Below are 20,364 nucleotides of genomic sequence, written 5' to 3'. Positions count from 1 at the left end.
TTACAATTAACATATAAATACGTATGTGATGACAGATTTTTCATTGTTTCTGCATTTCCAGTTCAGACTTTCCATCAATGAAAACAGCAGCAAAATGAATTTCAAGAAATAGATGTCACAACATTTGTTTTTAAATATTTGCAGGTCTTCTAGCTTCAATGACGCAATTTACAGAATTTCCTTAGTTCCTTAAATTTAAACAAAACACTTTAATCTTATAAATTGGTATTGCTATTGCGTCTACAATAAAGATAATAAGCTAGTAAAAAGGAAGAGTAAAACAAAACACGAGGATTACAATATCTAATCCAATATTTTCTGTATTAATGACATATTAATTTTACCTGACTGTTGTGACATTATAAATGTACATATCTATTACAATTTTATGACATGATAAATGTACCGATCTATTGTGACATGATAACTGTACCTATCTATAGTGACACAATAAATGTACATATCTATTTTGACACGATACATGTTCCCCTCTATTGTGACTTTATATATTTACCCATCTATTGTGACATGATAAATGTACCAATTTATTGTGACATAGTAAATGTATTTATCTATAGTTACATGATAACTGTACCGATGTATTGTGACATGCTAACTGTATCAATCTATTGTGACATGATAACATGCATGTACTTTAAAGGTTTTCATTATAGCCCTATTACTAATGAAGTCAAGATTAACCAAAAAATGTCTAATTACTAAATATAATACCAGCTTTATAAAAAAAGATAAGTTGAAAAAAATATAAAATAAGTAGATGATGTTCATTTCATCAAATTTTATTGACAAGAATGCATAGTCAATTGGATAGAATAACAGATGGCCAAAGTGGAATAAACAATGTGACATAATATTTTAGACATGTTAGAAATGAAACATTTAACACAAAATTATTCATATTAACACAAGGCTAAGGGGAAGTAACTCATGAAGGAAACATCTCATACAACTCATACACATTTACACACACATACATGTACATGTACAAAAACATTAATTTCAGCATATATATAAACTGTCATAGACAGATATTGGCAGACCGATCACCATCGAACGCTTAATCCATTTGACCTTGTCATACGTCAAAGAATTTTTGACCGAGCTCAACAATATTTGAGAGGTTTATTAGAGAATTCCTCGAAATCATTTTTTATATAAGCATATTGTAAACATTTTTCCATTCAGTTTCTTAAACTAATTATATGCTTAAGTAATATAGAATATGTTTAACAAAACTTCGTATGTCTGCACATTCTTTGGCAATTGAAACCGGTCGTTATAGAGGTATCGAGCGGAATAGGAGATATTGTGCAATTTGTAAGTCGACTACTGAAGTAGAAGACGAATATCATTTTGTATTAATATGTAATATGTACAACGACTTAAGAAGTGAATATATCAAAAAATACTATTGGCAAAAACCTTCAATGTTTCAATTAATACAGTTATTGTGTGTCAATAACAACAAGGAATTAAGCCGTCTCGGCAAATTTAATTTTGAAGCAAATAAGATAAGAGCTGTATTTCTTTAAATCCTACTCCACTTTTGTCTTGCTGTTTCACCTTCTTATTATGTATTGTGTGTAATTTGTAATATGTATTCATGGGCCATAAGGCCTAAAGTCAATAAATTGAATTGAATTGAAATGGACTAGTTTGATCCTTTGATGTACAGCAAAAGAATCCCGCGGTGGTGTAACGGTAAACGTTACTGGCTGTTAAGTCGGGCGTCGCTCCTCTGCAATCTTCAAAGGACAAGTATCAGCCTAGTGATTGGTCAAGTTTTTTCATCAGACACCAATCAAATAGCTAACCGCGTGCCTTCAATTTTGCTATGACGTATTCCAGGGGTGTAAAGATCGAAATTATGGAGGATGAAAGTAAGTTAACGTAAAAAATAAGTTGACGGAAAGGAGCTTGTGGTGTTTTCACGTTTTGGAGAATGAGATGCAAGTAGTTCTAAACGTTCTTGTTAAGAAAGTTAAAAGGTGGTAGGCTCTGCTGGTGGACATCTTGAGCTGAAATACTATGGTTTTTGAGAAATACTACAGTTAGAGGGGTATGAAATGCACCTTTCCCCTTTCGCTGTATTTCTAGATGTGTTTCGGAAAACATTATATTGTATTAGCACCACTGTGATTTCTAAATGGATTAAATGGACATTTGGTGCAATACAATGTTTCGATAAAAGCCTGGATAAGTTTCACTTGCTATTTTTTATTTTCTTTGCTAATTGTTCTTATGTCATTTCTTTTTTGATGTGTATTTCATATATGGAAAGAAAAATGGGTACTTGATCTGCGTTTGATATTTTCAAAATTTAAGGAAGCCCCTCTTTCTCAAATTTTTGTAAGAGCGAACAAGTGGTAGAAATTGCATTTATGCCATCATAATTTGTATTTTCACGCGTGCCTTGAAGCAAAACGTATGCAAGCACAACCATTATATATAGTTAGATTATTTAAATGTAGCGGAACTGGACTGGGTCGAACGCTGTTTATAAGGTAAAGTGTCTGTCTAGAGTTCAGAGGTCCTAAGTTCGCATCCCGATCTCGCCATTTGGATGGTTTCACTAACAATTACATAACCACACGGAATGTTGTAGGCGGTCTCTCGTTGCTTCAGGGTCGAAGACTTTGTTCATGGAGGGATTGGCTGTGGTAGAACTAGATCGGGTCGGTCGCCGGTGATCAGGTATATAAATGAAGTCTGTTACATATATGCAGTGCTTGAAGAGTAGCACTACATATCCGAATTCAATAAGGGTGTAGTACAGCATCAACCTTCGTCTATGTATATCTACATTCCATTGGTCATGCCATACTACCTTTAGACGTACATCTAAAAGTTGGGTCAGTATCAACGCTGTTCTATATGTTTCAAATTAACTTACTATTAACTCACGGGGAAACTCGCAATGTACCTCACAGTGTAGCTCACGATGTAACTCGCGTTGTAACTTACGGGGTAACTCACAATATTCCTCAGAGTGTAACCCACGATGTAACTCACGGTGTAACTAACGGTGTAACTCACGGTGCAACTCACAGTGTAACTTACAACATAACTCACGGTGTGACTTATGGCGTAACTCACGATGTAACTCACGGGGTAACTTGCAAGGTAACTCACGATGTAACTCACGAAGTAGCTCACGGGTTTACTCACGAGGTAACTCACGATGTAACTCATGGAGTATCTCACGAAATAATTGTTCAACTTGAGAATTTCTTTTATATATCTTTGAAAATTACAAATCGAACCATTATGCAGTTTGCCGGCCTATTTTTATGACAGCAGAAATACCACTAATAAAGATGATTCCATCTAAATATGTATTTTTGTTTTGTCCCAAAAACGAGATTATTTGAGATAACGTGTCTGAGCGAAAATTTATAGAGTCGATATATCTTTTCTGTCAGATTTTCACTGTAGGATGCTAAAAACAGAATAATAAACAATGTCAACTTTCCACTTCAATTACCATTACATGTATTAAATGAAAGCGATGAATAATTAATTTTGTCTCCTGGCCTCCTAACACATGGTTATTTAATACACTGCAGTAACAAAAAAATCTGACTGCAAGTAGTATTCATAACGCTACCAAACGGTCGTCATTGTCAAGAAATAAAAAAAAAAAATCGAGCGTGTTCAAAGATCGTAAGATTTGTACGCAGTTTTCATTTAGACTCAGCCATGTTACAATAGTTGCAGGCAAAAAAAGCAACGGACGAACCAAGAAAATCGCTGCAAGAATGTCAGTTTGCTGTTTACAGCTAATTCGACACTAGATGTATAAGTCGTTGATATTTACCATTCATCACATTCCTACATACATACACCAGGTATGCTAATGTGATCGACTTACATGGGTAATGTCAAGTACTTTTTAAATTGAATATATTTAAAAATATAAAATGCTGCTGAATGTATAACCAAATCAGAAGCAAATGGCATTTGACTGTTTTGCATCATGCGAAAGCATTATTCGATAACATAGACTCTATTCACTTCCAGTTCTGGTCCTCACAATTTGTGGAATATTTGCCATCCTATGATGGAGCCCAAAGAGGAGAGAACTACCACTCCAAACAATACTGACATGCCTATCCACTTTAAAGCGGCACTCTTACTCGTCTGGAGGTACATTGCGTCTCCCCGCCTCCTAGCGTCATCAATCTACAAAAAAGTACTCCGCGATATTAGTTGAAAAAAATGAAATAACATATCTCCTGTGAGTCGCCAATCTAATTAATCTACAAATAATTAAATTTGGCAGAAATTGTTTTTTCTGAAAAAGATCAATTTTTAACTTAATATTTAAACTATTTCTTTTCAATAAGAATAACTTATGAGGAAGCGTGGTTGTGACTTGCTCTTAAATTGAAATGCTATGTGTAACAACTGAGCACACAGGTCTTTAGGCTCTATGCCTGATGATCGAAGTCTTGTAAAAACATGCATGCATACGAAGTTTGGCCACCTGGAAATATCACTAGGATATTGTGATGCCATTTAATTACTTCTTCATTGGAATAGTCACCTATGACCTATTCAATAGAGTATACTTACATCTGTGACTTTCATGATGGCCATGATGCCGGTGGGCCAGAAGCAGAACAGCGTAACAAAAACGGCGGGCATCATGTAGTAGAGTACTTGTCGTTTCTTCCCTACGGACTGTAAAGTATAAAATGATTTATCTAATAGTTAAATACAATTCAGGTTGATAATTATTATATCCTTCTTGTAACATACTACATGTACCGAGGGCAGGTTGGAACAAAAGCAATATATAATTATATGAAAGAATCATCGTTACCAAGATAATAACATGCTTTCTGGTCAAATGCACAGTAATAGATGTGATAATAATTGATACACATTGAAAGCGTTGCAATGCATAAATAACAGAAGATAAACTCCGGCGTTAGCTCTCCAGGACAAAATGAACTCATTTTCAACACGAAAGCACCCACTTCGAAGTCCCCATCAAATTTCTCCCACTTAAATACTAACATCGAAATTCTCCCACCCAATAATACCCCCATCAAAAGACCCCCTCCAGAAACTTCACCACCAAAAATACCACCAAAACACTCCGACAAAATGTCCAGGCCGAAATCAGATGCTTGTGATAGTATAGAGGTACTAAGTAAGTACTGAAGAATGGAGGTTACCAAAGTATGTACGCTCATTTATCTGCTGTATCAAAATGGTGTTAATCTGTAACGTTATAAGCGATTTCATAGTCACGCTTTCCTTTAGGCGTCTACACATGTTTCGGAAATTAGATTTCGATTCATTTGACATTTACTACAGTTCCACTAATGACTCCTCATGTACGAAATGTAATATGGTGCAATACAAATATTAACTTCGTATGACTTCTTGCTACAACAGAGTAACATTTAAATTAAGTGTTTCCCCCTTCGAATGTCTAGATATTAAAAGTATTTCATAGTGGTATAAGTGTATGTTGAACATTATGATAGAAGCATCCCAGGAAGAAAAAAACTTTTGATTGGCCAACAGGTTTAAAATTATCGGCACGACTTATATTTGACAAAAAGCGAAGGACAGATCGGTTACCGTATGAATAGTAAAAGTGGCCTAAGCAGATTTGTCACTATGATGAACAGTGTTGATGTTGTTGTAAGACATGGACCTGTACTACTTAACGATTATAAAGGACAGCTTGTTACATCTGAAGCTATCGACAGTATATCTAGACAAGAACACTTACATATGGTATACTACATGGTATACCTACCCCTTTGGAACTAGCTGTGCTTGTGGATGGCGTCGCTTCCATGTCTATGTCACCTCGGAAATACGAACAAAACAAACCTATTGTATAACAGTGATACATCCTCTACTGTACAGTAAACACATATCAAGAGACATATGTTTATATTTTTAATAAAAAATATGCAAAAAATAGGACAATCTATAGCACAACGGTTGCAAAATGAATAAGCTTCAGAAATCTTGGCACTAACAAGTGGAACATTCTAATTGCCGATAATATCGCATTGTGAATCAAAGTTTTACGGCATCAAGTGACAATAAATTTAGAGACGTGATAATAAACATTGATTATTTTATTATGAGTAACGTGATATCAGTATAATAATACTGTTCAATATTGAAGTTAGATACGATGGTGCTTTCAGGACACTTTTGCAACTTTTAAACGCTAATTATACTTACTGAAAGGAGCATGTTATGTAAAGTGATACACACATACCTTGTAAACTGAAGTCACACTTTTAAACACCACCTCACCATCATGTTTATGGAGAAACATTTCAGAAAGGCTTTAAGTTACTCAGTCCTTCTACATTGTAACAATAAACGATTTATCGCGACCGGATACCCGCCCTGTACCGGAAGTGACCTTAAACCGAGAATGTCGTGTCTAATACAGACACATTACGTGAGAAATAAATACACAAACAAGTATGCTATTTTCTATTATGACTGTTGACGTATACCTTTAGATTACAATATAAAAGAGTATTCAAACATACCCTTTTACACCTTATCTCTAGTCGCTTGAATTTGTCGCTATTAAAGGACTTATTTCCTTTGAACATAAAGTATGCCCTTAAAATAACAGGCAATTTTTCTGCATGTCTTGTACATTAGGTTGAGGGCACTAATGTGGTACCCCTTCAGAATGTATGTGTGTGTGTGTGTGGGGGGGTGGGGGGGTGGGGTTGTTATTTCCTGCTGAACGTTCAGTATTATGGGAATTGGCAACAACTGGTTCACCCGTTGTCAGTATAAAGTGACCGGACGGAATGCTGTGCTGGGTTCCTTCAGCATGGTATTTCAGTGAGATAGCACTATAAAGTCGGTATCAGATACGTGCTATCACAAGGAGGCAAGTACACCAAAATACCCTGTACATTTCATACAATGGAGTTTTTATCTAATACACACTGGTTTAAGATGAAACCTTTGCATCCAAACCATTAAGGGCGTCTTCCTGGTCTTTTCCTTTGCAGTCAGCTGGCGGTAATCCTGATTTTTGGCAGCAAAATTATAAAAGACCATTTTTCGTTCAAACGCTTACTTTTATCAAGTTATTAGACTAATAAATAAAATCCCTGACCCCTCAAATACATATTTAGACCCAAATATCTTATAAAACGGACACCTAGAAGCAAAGATATGTAATAATTTTTATATACCAGACGTCGGGTTGCGGCCGTTTTGAATTGTACTCGTTTGGCCGAGTTAGCCAACATTTTCACGAGGTTTACCTGAGCTCATTTTAATCAGCACCCTCAAATTGACTAAAATCAACTCTCAAACATTGATCCGGGAAAAATAGTCACGGGACCTCATTGTGGGATCTCTACTTTAATGCTATCGACTGGTGTAGTAAAGTCAACACTGCTTGAGTTATTGGTGTCTCGTTCGTATATTAAAACATATTAGTACATATCGTTTTGGATTATATAATGTCTCGCATTATAATGTAGTAGGTGTAGCGACTAGCTATGCGTTAATCGATACTCAGTTTTCATTGTTCCTCTTACATATACCAATAACACAAGTTCGACTGATCACATAAAAAATATGCCACCCGTACCCTTACTCCTGTCAATATACGACCGTGATTCTTCACACAAAGCAAATTTAACATAAAAACCCTGACAGAGGTTTGCATACAGACAATGACGAAATGTATATCGATATCACCTTCATTTTACGGCTGGAGTTCGATTCCTCGATCGGCGTGAAAAGTTATGGGGTCAACAGGCTAACCAAGCTGGTTTTCTCCAGGTTCTCCGATTTCTGCCATATTTAGGCCCTATACACGGTTCAATATAGCAGTCAACAAGACAGATAATTTATGTTGGCAAAACTTTTTTTTACTATTTCTTGCTTCATAATTGTTGAAAAATTAGTTGAGTTTAAATATGTATCGCCTCAATTAACGTAGACATGCGTTAAACTCACTCGTTCATAACACTTCTTTGCTATTCATATGTTATCTATGTATACCATATGTACATGAATGCCTTTCGATAAAGCCAACTCTTGCGTGTTTGTTTTGATAATGACTATGGCTGCAATTCTCGCATAATAGATATGTCATTAGAGCTTATTTAAAATTTATCTTTTTTGGAGATATTTCTTTGTTGATATTATTTCTGTTCTGCTTCAAGAAGCATGGATAGTGATACTGTAAGCTACAATACTATTGATTAAAAAACCCGTCGCAGAATGCGTATACAAAATTGAATTCAAAAACAGCGACGCATCGTATATCGGAGAGACTGAATGGCGATTTGAGGTCTGCCTTTGTGAATACCGGAAAAATTCACCAGATCAAAAAGGAAGCAGTCGTAGTCCCAAATAATCGGCAATCACAGACCATGACACACAGAAAAAAACATGTAATTGTATGAGATAACTTTAAAGTATTGGACATAGAGAGCAATCTGTTCAAGCGGCACATAAAGTGAGCCATCTGGATACGTCGCAGACGGACATTTCTAAATCGAGATGAGAGGGGTCATAGACTCTCGCACATCTGAATCGAATCATTTCGGTACATATATAACAACTATTGTACATACGCTTACAGCGTAGCCGAATCGACATCGATTTTGTGGACAACTCGTACAAATTTTACACCTTTGTGTGCATTTGCTTCACTTGTCATTTGTCTGATGAAGATGACAGTATACAATCCGTACTAGTCATATAAACGTCATATAGAAACTCATAATTGATTGTTTAAAAAGAACTTTTCATAATCCATATTTACCAACATGAGGAAAATGTTTAGAAAATTCTCTTCCGTTTATTTGGCTTTAGAATAATCAACCGGTGGTCCCGGGAGGCATTGAAGTATAATTGCTACTGTTTCTAACAAAGACTTTAACGACTGTAGTCACATAATATCGTATCAGGCGTTGTGGAAATACACGTATCATTTTATCTGTCCCCGTGCGATATTAACTGTCTGTGTACTCACTATAACCCTTTACGCCACGTTCAAAACAAAATGCAAAATTATCTCCGCATTTTCATGTCTACGTTTCGGTTTCCGAGCTCCATTCTAGGTCTACCTTAAAGACATGTCTAATACTAGTACTACATGGACTGTTTCGGAGACATTTGTAACTATTCCTGTACAGTTAGAGCATGAAGAAACTTTCAAAACATAACATGCAGTTTTGTCAAAAGAGACCATTTGTGAGTTTGGTCCCTCACTTTGCCCCTTTATTACTCGGAATGGTCTCCAAGCTGACCTTAATTTCATGTCATACATGTATCATGATGGCATAACCCCTAGGTAAGTGTGAATAAAAACACTGAAACTTATCGGTGATAGCTACCTGAAGGCCCAAATTGGCACCCCGCCTACATATTGCATAACACATAGGTATGAGTGTGTGCGCATGCTTAGAACCTGTCATTCCCTGCGCGATCTCAAACCACTGCAGATCCAGCCTTCAAATATATACATCATCTGAGGTTCATTGTCCCAGGTAAGTCAGTGTGGGTGCAGATTCATTTCTTTATTCAATAAATGATATGATTATATTTCAGTTGTACTTTCTGTCGAGTCAGTCGCCGTGTATAAGTTATGTTATGTAATAGATGTTCATGTCATATATTATGAGTTTTGTAGGAAAGAATAAATATTAGATCAACTCAGGCCTTCAGTACTATATATAACGCAAGACTACATATACTCAAAACTGTAAATAAAATTGTCAATTTATCAAATTCTTACAATGGCCGTAATCTATATTTATCAATTTGCTTCCTGTTTGAGTCGAATAACTAAGGAGTCAAGGTCGAGTGGTTAACACGCATTGCCGTCTATAGTCTCGTTCAACCAGACTCTTGTCGTCTGCGCAAGCTATGCCGAACAGAGAGTCTGGTCAAACCCAGTGCTATTGTTTTGTGAAGTCATAATGAGGCTTACCAGAATTCTGGTAAATGATTTCGTTGGTCAAAGGAAGACATACCCTTTTCAATTTTTGAAGTCAGAATTCGAGTGGCGCAAAACTACATTGAATTTTTAATTCAGTAAAAAACTTACCTGTAAATGCATTCCTGAAGTAGCCGTGTTTTCACTATTATCGACAAAAAATTAAGAAAATGCTTCAAATCTCAAGAATGATTTCATGTTTTTTCATTGAATATTTTACAATAATTCATGACGCTAACCAGGCTGTTGATACAAGTCAAGCCAGATTACCTGAGTGAGAACCCGTGGTGTTTTGAATGGTGTACAGGTAAACTCTCACTTGCTTTGCATGCTTTTTTCCAACCTCAGTCAGCATTGTTGACTTTGTGCTCAGTTACAATTTATTCAGTGGAAATATATGACATTATTCTGGAGATTTGACACGTTTTCTAACATTGCTTTCGATAAAAGTGAATACACTGCCCTCTGTTGATGGCTATTCTAAAGAACTGTGTTTGACCAGACTCTTGAATAACAAGTGATCAAGCGTCTGGTTGAACGAGGCTATGCGTCTACGATCACTAGCCTTCCTAAATAAGGCAGTCGATGGATACTGGCGGCAGGTCGGATGCTATTCTCAAGACACTACTGTTTTCTCCACCACCAAAACATGGAACGTCCTCAAATTACCATTGCTGTTAATTAGTGTAAACCAAACCAAACCAGATTCAGAAAAAGAGACATAAAACAACTGACATAGCACCTTCCTAAAAGTTGAGTTAATTGCACCATTTCGAAGGCAATAATCAAGCTATACACTATCACATCCGACACCTACAAGCAACGTACTGTAGATTCATGTAATATAGAATTCAGAGGACAAAATAACATCACGTTTTCGTTCTCTTCTTACTAAAAGCACAAATTATTGCCATGCATTTCCCCTGACATTCTCTTTCGTTGCTGTTTATAGCAATATATTTATGTTTTATATGTGTAAAACATATGAACAATGATTTCATTTTACGTGATTAGTGCACGCGTGTTTGCTAGGTATTGCATACATAGGTTTGTGTAGCGACTTCCCATACATATGTTACTCAAACATGTATCTATTGTACCCACCATCAGATATATTCATTAAGTGGTGAACTTTCACTTTAGGTTTGAATTATATCAATTTAATTTTAATGGATTTCAGATTCAACGCAACCATCAATGACATTGATATTCCTTCCACCGTGAAAGTTACAATGCCGTCTGTTGGTCATTTGTGAAATGGCCTCTCCAACTCCAGGATTCGGAAATTCTTAGAAGAGAGATATAGCAACAAAACAAACATACGTTATTACATGAGCATATGTGTAGACATAGCTACCTTGTTACAACAGCTTTATGGACTGTATTGGGATGTCACTAGTGGTAATTGCGTCAAGGTGCTACTGGATGTAGTGCCATTAGTCTGCTTCTTCACAGGTTGGGGTGGGAAAGCTGTCCCGATCATCTGTGGTTTGTTACATTATCTTCTCGAGATCTACGAGTAGCATACTTACATTAGGTTTTTGATGGTGAAATCTATTGTGGACATAGCCATGATAAACTACTGGAGGAGGCCGAGGACCTCCATCTAACGTATCAGATGGCAATTGAGTCCACAGCAACCGTATAGCCAGATGAGTGCACCAAGTGATCAGATCCATCAAAAGAATATTCTACATTTTGTCATACATCAGGGCAGAGGAATGTTAGCTTTTCATGAAGTTTGCGGAATCATCCATGAAAAAAAATATCAATTTGTTTGTATGGATTCTATATATTGGCATTAAAAACTCCCAATGGCTGAATTCCCATATCCGCATGCAATTTGTGTATGACATCGAACTCGTGTACACCGTACAGGTAGCACAGAATGAGTGTGCACATGTTTAAAACAAGAAGCAATCTCCGACGTCTTAAAAAGAAACACGGGTCATTAAATATAATTCTAACTTAAGGACATTTTCCAAAAAATAGAAGTAAACATGCGACATTAACAGGAAATTGTTCGCTTCATCTACTAGAAAGTAGTTTCTATTAAGATTTTTATTTTGACTGTGAACATAACTACCTAATTATATTGTTTTTGTCTTCTTGTACATCTATGACGCTTTGTTGTATCTAATATCATCCATGTTTGTATCTTTGTATGTAGTATTATTGGCTGTATGACCATGCTCTTGTGCATTTTAAATTGGTCTTAATCCGAGTGTCACCTGATGCCGCTTTATACTAAATTGTACCGCACAAAAGTTGTTTATATATTACTTATGATAAGTGTAATAGAGTACCCATCCGGGAAAACAGGTCCTATTAACCTTGTTCTATTGCAAGGAAATCTGTCTTAATATTTCCCTTTTATATAGTTGGAACTGTTTTTGTGAGGTTTTTTTCGAATTTTGTTTGATTTTAAAGTTTCGTACTTATTTGTTATGTTTATGAATTGATTAAATGACATAGAAATACAAGTGACGATGGAAGTTTAAAATTGGCCCGAAGGCTTACTATGTGAACTACCTGTCGTAATTATATTGTGGGTGATATATAATGATATTTGTTGAATGCGTATCCAGGTCTATATGTATACATTGCGATCCAGATGCAATGTACTCATATCATTACTAGACGATTTGTCACTATGACTATGTCGAGATATTCGGCTTAGTCGTCACTGTATCATAGACACCTTCTTTTTAAGTTGATGTTGTGTAGTGGTAGGAGCTGCCGATATGTCTAGGCTATGCGCTTTGGTAACGTAGGTCGTGAGTTCGAGGACAGAGATGAAACATGATGAATGTGTATGGTCGGTACCATAATCTCTTCGAAAATATCTATTTCCTTGTCTGAGATGAATATCGACATTTTATTCAATATGTCTTGTGGTTGTATTGTCTCTTTCTTAGTTTTCACTTTGAAAACATGACTAGAATTTAACCTGCATAATGTAGATTCATATGACGGGTGTCAGTTTCTTTTTATATCTTTTTTCACACTGCCCTCATTTTTTCAAAATAGCATATAAACTCTCCAAATTGATACCGATCCTATGGTAAAAAGATTGTACCCGAAAGTTTCCATCGGGTTTTTGAAACTGTTTAAAAATCAACAAAAATGTAGGAACTGTTTTCTGTCTCCAATAAAAATATAACATAATTATTCGTATAATGAGTTGTTTTTGTTCTTCTTTTGTAAACAATTTGTTCTTTCTTTCTCGTTGTAGACAAGTGATCTACATAATCAGGTCTCTTTTTCTGATAGGTAATTTCCCAACTATGACATATCAGCATTTGCGATGAGTGTAAATAGCATACATAATTGCCTAGACTTAACCCGAACCTTCGAAGCCCCTGGTAAGCTGCTTGGGATTTCATATCTTTCTCTTTCCTTGTTTGGTGTCTCCTGAATTTCTGTGGTTGAGTGTTTATATCTTATATTTTATTACTAACAGTATTCTTGTGTTTTGATGGTTTGACGATAATTAATTATTTAAACAAAGCACTTAAGGCTTATATATCTGTATTGCTATTGTGTCTACAGTAATCGTGATGATTACGATATCTTATCAAATGACAGCTGTATTAAAGACTACAGCGACAGTATTTCGCCAAAAAAAAATACCGAAAATATATATACATTAGGTTCTTTAGCTTTAAGTATTTTTGTGTATTTGTTTATAATATATATATGATATAAAGATAATAGATTTCGAGAATTCCTGAACGCGGATATTCTCTCTGCACAATTTGGTAGTGTTTCATAGCAAATCACTGCATTCTAGACAATTTTTTAATATCCTATTGATATGTATGTTTACATAAAGTTCTATACATATTCAGCAAAATAATTTCATAAAAATGTAAATCACGATAATTTATGTTATGTTGTTCACACAGAAGTCATACAAAGTAAAATTACAATACAATGAATAATTGCAGATGGACCATAATTTGGCTGATATGTAATATTGGTTGAAAATTTCTTTCGTTTCCAAAAGTTGCAAATGTAACCTTTTATAGGGCTTTATAGTTAACCGTTGCCTTTATAGCTGTGTTTTTTTTTTTTTTTTTTTTTTTTTAAATCTTTCAACCTTTTATACGACTAGTTTTTTGTAAAAGGCTTACATGGCCGTATTACATGCATCATTAATATCAATAAGCATACAAAACAAAGTGATTGACTTACTATGAAACCTCGGTTCAGTAGTTGCAGATTAAAAAATATGCTGTAAGTATCACATACTTATGTGATTTGATAACGCCGATAGCGTGACCAAGTTTGTATATATATTTACCTGTACAAAGTCAATGTGTGTGCAGGTAAACACAGGTAAATAAAATTGATTGTAAGAGTTGACTCGTGTGTTTTATATGTTAGTGTCCCGGGTATACGATTGAATGCACACTCAAGGAGACAAAACGACAAGCAGTAGAGTTGTATGATATACTCGTAATTATATCAACAACAGGATACGAAACGACAATCAGTAGAGTGTCCTGATTACAGACTGCCACCATTTTATGGTTTCCTGTTTTTAGATTATGACAGATTGCAAAATGACAGAGAAGTGGGAGAAAAGACATTTACTGTATAATGGTAAAGCACTTTCTTGGTGTTTTTTGTATTTTGTATTTTGCTATTTTAGATGTATTGATCATATTAATCATAAATTGTTTAAAGTTTTATAGAATGCAATACATTATGAAGCTTGGCGTGTTATTTATGGTAGTGTAATAAACCCAGTGGTACAATGTGTAGCGACTCGAAATCCGTTTACTGTTTACACTATACAGTCTGTTAGGTTAAGCATTCACCACCATGAATTTATCGAAATGATATATACAAATAAGAGACAGCAAGAACCCTCTAATCAAATTTGAGAAAGCTATGTACTTTACTTTCTGAGAAAGGGTAACACATTTAAATGTCGTCAAAGGAATAAAAACTATCACTGTTTTCCATTTTAAGATTTTTCAATAAATATATGTGTATCGGAATATGAAATGCGTCAGGATTTATCCATATGCTGAGTCCGTGTGCCTTTAAGAATATATAAACAACGCCGGTGAACTGAAGTAGCGTTGACATAGTTTTGGTCTATTTAAGCAACGGTCATCTACCTGTGCAAGATCAGGTGTGCAAGTGTCAACAGGTAAATTGATCTGGTTTTATTCATGTTTATGTTACTTATTTAAATATTTACCTACATACATGTTTATATATTTATATAGAATATGTTCAGTTTAAATACGAATCGCTGTAAATGAAACGGTTGATTTATCAAAAAATTACTATTGGTTAAACCATAATATCTTAATTAACTTCCTGTTTGAGTGGAATGACTGATACAATTTAGGGAAGGGGCATGCAAAAGCTGACATTGCACGTTTATTGAAAGTGTTGTTTTTATAACATTATTACAAAATAATTGATAAAGATCATTTATATGCTTACACGTCCAATACCTATCAGCATGTCTAAATATTCGGATATAAGATAATTCATAGATCGTATTTAATATCACTATTTGTATCATGGCTACATACAAAATAAAAAAATAAAAAACTATATTTTGTCGTGCATTCTCTCTAATTTTCTCTCTCGTCGCTATCAAAAGCAATATATTTAAATCTTTCATACTTGAACTGCAGTTCAGATAATACTGATTTTATTGTCATATAATGACCGGTGCACGCATGTTTGTCTGCTAGGTTGTATATACACTCATATGTTTAGAGATTTCTCAAGCGAATCTTATTCTAACATACCATAAGTGCAAAGGCACTTCGTCCCTTAGTAAACATTCCGAAACTATATCCTGATTTACGGTGTGTTATGGACTGATAGGTCAACATGACGATTAAATACAAATGCAGGTAAATCTACAATATTTCTTTAACTGTCTACAAGCCAAAGTTGACTCAACATACAACATACAATGTAGACCAGAATTTAAATTAGATAAGTTCAATGAATGTGTCGATAATGTTTTAGAGAAAGATTTTTAAAAACATAAATTCAACTGTAGTTGTACTTATATCGTTACTCATTTTGTCTTATACTTTTTCCTATAATGCTGTCAGCTTTAGGTAACTGTACCCATCTATTGTGACATGATGTCTGTACCAATATAGTGTGGCATGATAAATATACCTATCTAGTGTGGCATGATGTCTGTACCCATCTAGTGTGACATGATGTCTGTACCCATCTAGTGTGACATGATAAATATACCCATCTAGTGTGACATGATAAATATACCTATCTATTGTGACATGATAGCTGTGCCCATCTATTGTGACATGATAATTTTACCCATTTATTGTGGCATGATATATGTACCCATTTATTGTGACATGATATTTACCGATCAATTTTGACATTATAAATGTAATAATGTATTGTGACATGATGACTGTACCCGTCTATTGTGACATGATAAATGTACCGATCTATTGTGATTTTATATCTTTACCCATCAATTTTGAAACGATCAATGTTTCCATCTGTTGTGACTTTATATATTACCCATCTATTGTGACATAGTAAATGTACCTAGCTTTTGTGATATGATAAATGTACCTATCTTTTGTGATATGATAAATGTACATATCTATTGTGACATGATAAATGTACATATCTATTGTGACATGATAAATGTACCTATCTATTGTGACATGATATCTATACCTATTTATTGTGACATATTCAATGTACTTTTCTATAGTTACATGATAAATTTACCTATCTATTGTGACATGATAATTGTACCCATTTATTGTGACATGATACATATACCTATTTATTGTGACATGTTCAGTGTACGTTTCTAAAGTGACCTGATAAATTTACCTATCTATTGTGACATGATAATTGTACCCATTTATTGTGACATGATACATATACCTATTTATTGTGACATGATATATGTACCCATTTATTGTGACATGATATTTACCCATTTATTGTGACATAGTAAATGTACCTATCTTTTGTGATATGTTAAATGTACTAATATATGGTGACATGATAACTGTACCTATTTATTGTGACATGTTCAGTGTACGTTTCTAAAGTGACCTGATAAATTTACCTATCTATTGTAACATGATAACATGCATGTACCTTAAAGGTTTCCATAATAGCCCTATTACTAATGAATTCAAGATTACCCCCCCCCTCTCCCCCGAAAAAAAAGGTATCATTTCTTAACATAATTCCAGCTATACAAAAAATGGTTAGTTGAAATGAATATATAAACGTTAAATAGATAATGTTTCCTAAGATATTGATATAAATGAATTATTTAAAAAAAAAATGTCTCCTTTTCTATATCCAGATATTTCAACTAATGAGGTTACGTACGCCTATGTCTGTCAGTCTCCGCCTCTCTCTATCTCTCTCTGTTTTCCTTCCTTCCTTCCTATCTCGATCTTAATTACTTTTCCCGATCTTTAAAATTGTATCTTATTAACTACCATTTAATCTATTTTCAGAGCAAACACACAAAAACAATCCCCTTCAATGCAAAAACTGCGATGTCGTCTGCTGGTGATATATCTGACGCTCTCTCCAAGATTGAAGAATATTTACAACCTACAAGTGTAAATATAACAGAAAAATGTACGAGTGCCAAACAATATTTTGAAACCGAAGATGGATCGGTAAATCCAGATAAATTGAAGGAGCTGCTGTCTCATCTTCAAGAGCTGTATGGACATCTGCCGCAGTTCACTAGTGGTGATCCCAACCAGCTGTTGCTTGGCGTGGTAGGTGTAGTGTCATCTGTGTCCTCTTTGACAGGTTTGGGTGCACCCGTGGTTCCCGTCATTTGTGGGGTGTTAAGTAAAGTTTTCTCCTCTTTTGGGGGTAACACAGTCACCATAGGGAAGGTTGTCGAAGATGAAATCAAACGAACATTTTCTGGCCACAACGATGAAACACTACAACAGGAAGGCGATGATCTCCACCTTTTATATCGGTTTGCATTTGACTTCCTTAACCAAACAGGAGGGAAAGCGGACCTTTCGGAGCATGATATAACAAATATAAATATTCAAATGAATATTTTCCAAGGTGCCACGTTTCTTCGCAAGCTCGGAAAGCTAATAAAAGAACTTGCAAAGGAACATAAAGAGAATGACCAAAACAAAAAGATCGAGAAGGCCAAGAAAGCAATGCAATTTATCGAGTTATACATAAAGCTTGCATCACTGCGTGACATGATTCTGAGTCAGTTCTATACAATCACTAACTCCACAGCCCACAGTCAACATCTGGCCGGAGGTATACAACGCGTGATCGGCTCCTTTGATGAACAAGACAGAGAAGCTCTCAGTATGTTTCTCAAACCCACAAAAGAATACGTCTACATTGTTTCCTACATCAAGGAAGAAAACTTTGACCTTCTTATGAAGTTTCTTGAACAGAAAAACCTTTTGCAAGATCAAAGCTGGATTACTCAAGGAGATTTCGAACTTTGTTCCGTGAAATGGATGAAATATCACGCTACACACCTGAAGACTCACACGTCATTCTTTGGAGAAGGGGATTTGAGATTCTTGCGCGGCAGCAAAGAGAAAGTGGGACCGGAATCATTATTTTGTTTTGAAAAAGTTCGGAGGAAGGGGAATTACGTTTATATAAAACAGCGGGAGAGTTCAGACGAATTTGTGAGTATGACAAAAGGCTCAGATAGATGGCTGATGTCCGTTAAAGAGCAAGGGCCTGAGTGCGAGTGGAAGGTCATCCAGATGGAGAACGGGAACTTTGTGTTTTCACCGCATGCCTTTCCTGATTATTTCATGGGTATGTCCAAATTGTTAGATGGAAGTCTTGCTGGATTCCTTGGTTGTTCCAGTAGACGATGCCATTGGACACTTCGGGCATCAAAATGAACATGGCGGCATTGTCCAGTCACGTAAACTTGAACGTGACGTCATTGTCCAGTCCTTAAATTAACATTGCTTCATTGTCCAGTCACATTGACTTGAACCTTGCGTCATTGTCCAGTCATGCAAACTTGAACGTGACGTCAATGTCTAGTCCCTTAAATTAACATTGCTTCATTGTCCAGTCACATCAACTTGAAGATTGTGTCCTTTTCCAGTCACGTAAACTTGGGCATTGCGTCATTGTCCAGTCACGTAAACTTGGGCATATCGTCATTGTCCAGTCACGTAGACTTGAACCTTGCGTCAGTGTCCAGTCACATGAACTTGGACATTGCATCATTGTCCAGTCACGTAAACTTGGGCATTGCGTCATTGTCCAGTCACGTTAACATGAACATTGCGTCATTGTCCAGTCACGTAAACTTGACAGTGCTGGGAACACCATGCGTAGTAATCTTCCTCATCATGGTTGGTGCATACTTCATACACAAGTGTACACAGCTTATCAAACGATCGCATGTTCATTATGACAGTGATAAAAATATGTTTATAAAAAAATATCATATGAGGAGGGTTTTGTTGGCTGTTTAATCAAGAACGCATTGACAAACCATCTGTAGAGTACCACTGTACCATTTGATTGTTTTCGTGTGATTCATATGTGATGGTCTATTATGACGTCATATATTCCAGACAAAGACCCATACATTTGTTGACGGACACATCCAAAGTTTAAAGAACCTTCCAGAATAACATGATTTTATTCTCCTTTTACTTCTTCAATGCTATTCTTGTAAGCGTTTCCTTTGTCCATATTTTACTAACGTGTTATTGATTTTGAGTAAGAATTACAGTATACACAACACAACGATATACTCTTATTGTTTAATATCTCTTAGTTTTCTTTTTGTTTTCTTTTCAAATAATAACAGTAACAATGTTATATACATACATGAGATGGGTAAGTTAAGACTGCTACTGTTAAGACCATCCCACACCGACTCTGGACATTTTGCATGATAATGACATTCATGGAGATTTGCAAATGTAAGAAGTCAGACTAGTATGTAAAGTAATCGTTCAAAACTAACTAGAGTTAACAAGAAGCAGATCGGGTCTGAACTAATGACCTGACCCGTCTCCATTGAAATCTGAACAGGGCAAGAGGTTGAGATGTCACCAGGAATTTGTATATAATTACTTGGTAAGGACTTTGACAGAAATATTTTTATGACGTTCTGTTAAAGTTAAAATTAAAGGGTAGCCATTTTATATTTCCTACTGTCGCCAGAAGTTTGTATAGAACTACTTGGTCAGGAATTGGACAGAAACATGTTTAAGACGTTCTGTAAAAGTTGAGAATTAGTAAAAAATATTTTTTTAAATAATCAGAGGGCAGTGCGGTCGTTTCGAATTTGAAATCAACCCTTGAAGTACCAGGTACAACTCAGGTCTATGAAAACAGAATTT

The 20,364-nt window shown here is 35.4% G+C and overlaps 1 protein-coding gene and 1 long non-coding RNA gene across 2 annotated transcripts; one reads left to right on the top strand and one right to left on the bottom strand.

Moving 5' to 3' along the window:
- Window positions 1–987: 987 nt before the first annotated feature.
- LOC110465585 lies at window positions 988–6,403 on the bottom strand. The gene is made up of 4 exons (XR_002464629.1): window positions 6,275–6,403; window positions 5,798–5,850; window positions 4,597–4,704; window positions 988–4,203 (listed from the first exon to the last, which is right to left on the bottom strand). It is a non-coding gene; the product is annotated as an uncharacterized LOC110465585 (long non-coding RNA).
- An 11,135-nt stretch (window positions 6,404–17,538) lies between these two features.
- On the top strand, window positions 17,539–18,897 carry LOC110465492. The gene has a single exon (XM_021521344.1). It carries the CDS (start codon window positions 17,539–17,541, stop codon window positions 18,895–18,897), a length of 1,359 nt encoding a protein of 452 aa, XP_021377019.1.
- Window positions 18,898–20,364: the final 1,467 nt, after the last annotated feature.

Source organism: Mizuhopecten yessoensis, unplaced genomic scaffold, assembly GCF_002113885.1.
Source record: "Mizuhopecten yessoensis strain PY_sf001 unplaced genomic scaffold, ASM211388v2 scaffold1591, whole genome shotgun sequence".
NCBI classification, from domain to species: domain Eukaryota; kingdom Metazoa; phylum Mollusca; class Bivalvia; order Pectinida; family Pectinidae; genus Mizuhopecten; species Mizuhopecten yessoensis.
Note: the sequence above shows the minus strand (reverse complement) of the source record. Positions and strands in the feature narration are given on the sequence as shown.

What these genes read in the sequence shown, in the direction of transcription:
- LOC110465492 (XM_021521344.1), top strand. Translation starts at nt 17,539, where the DNA reads ATGTCGTCTGCTGGTGATATATCTGACGCTCTCTCCAAGATTGAAGAA.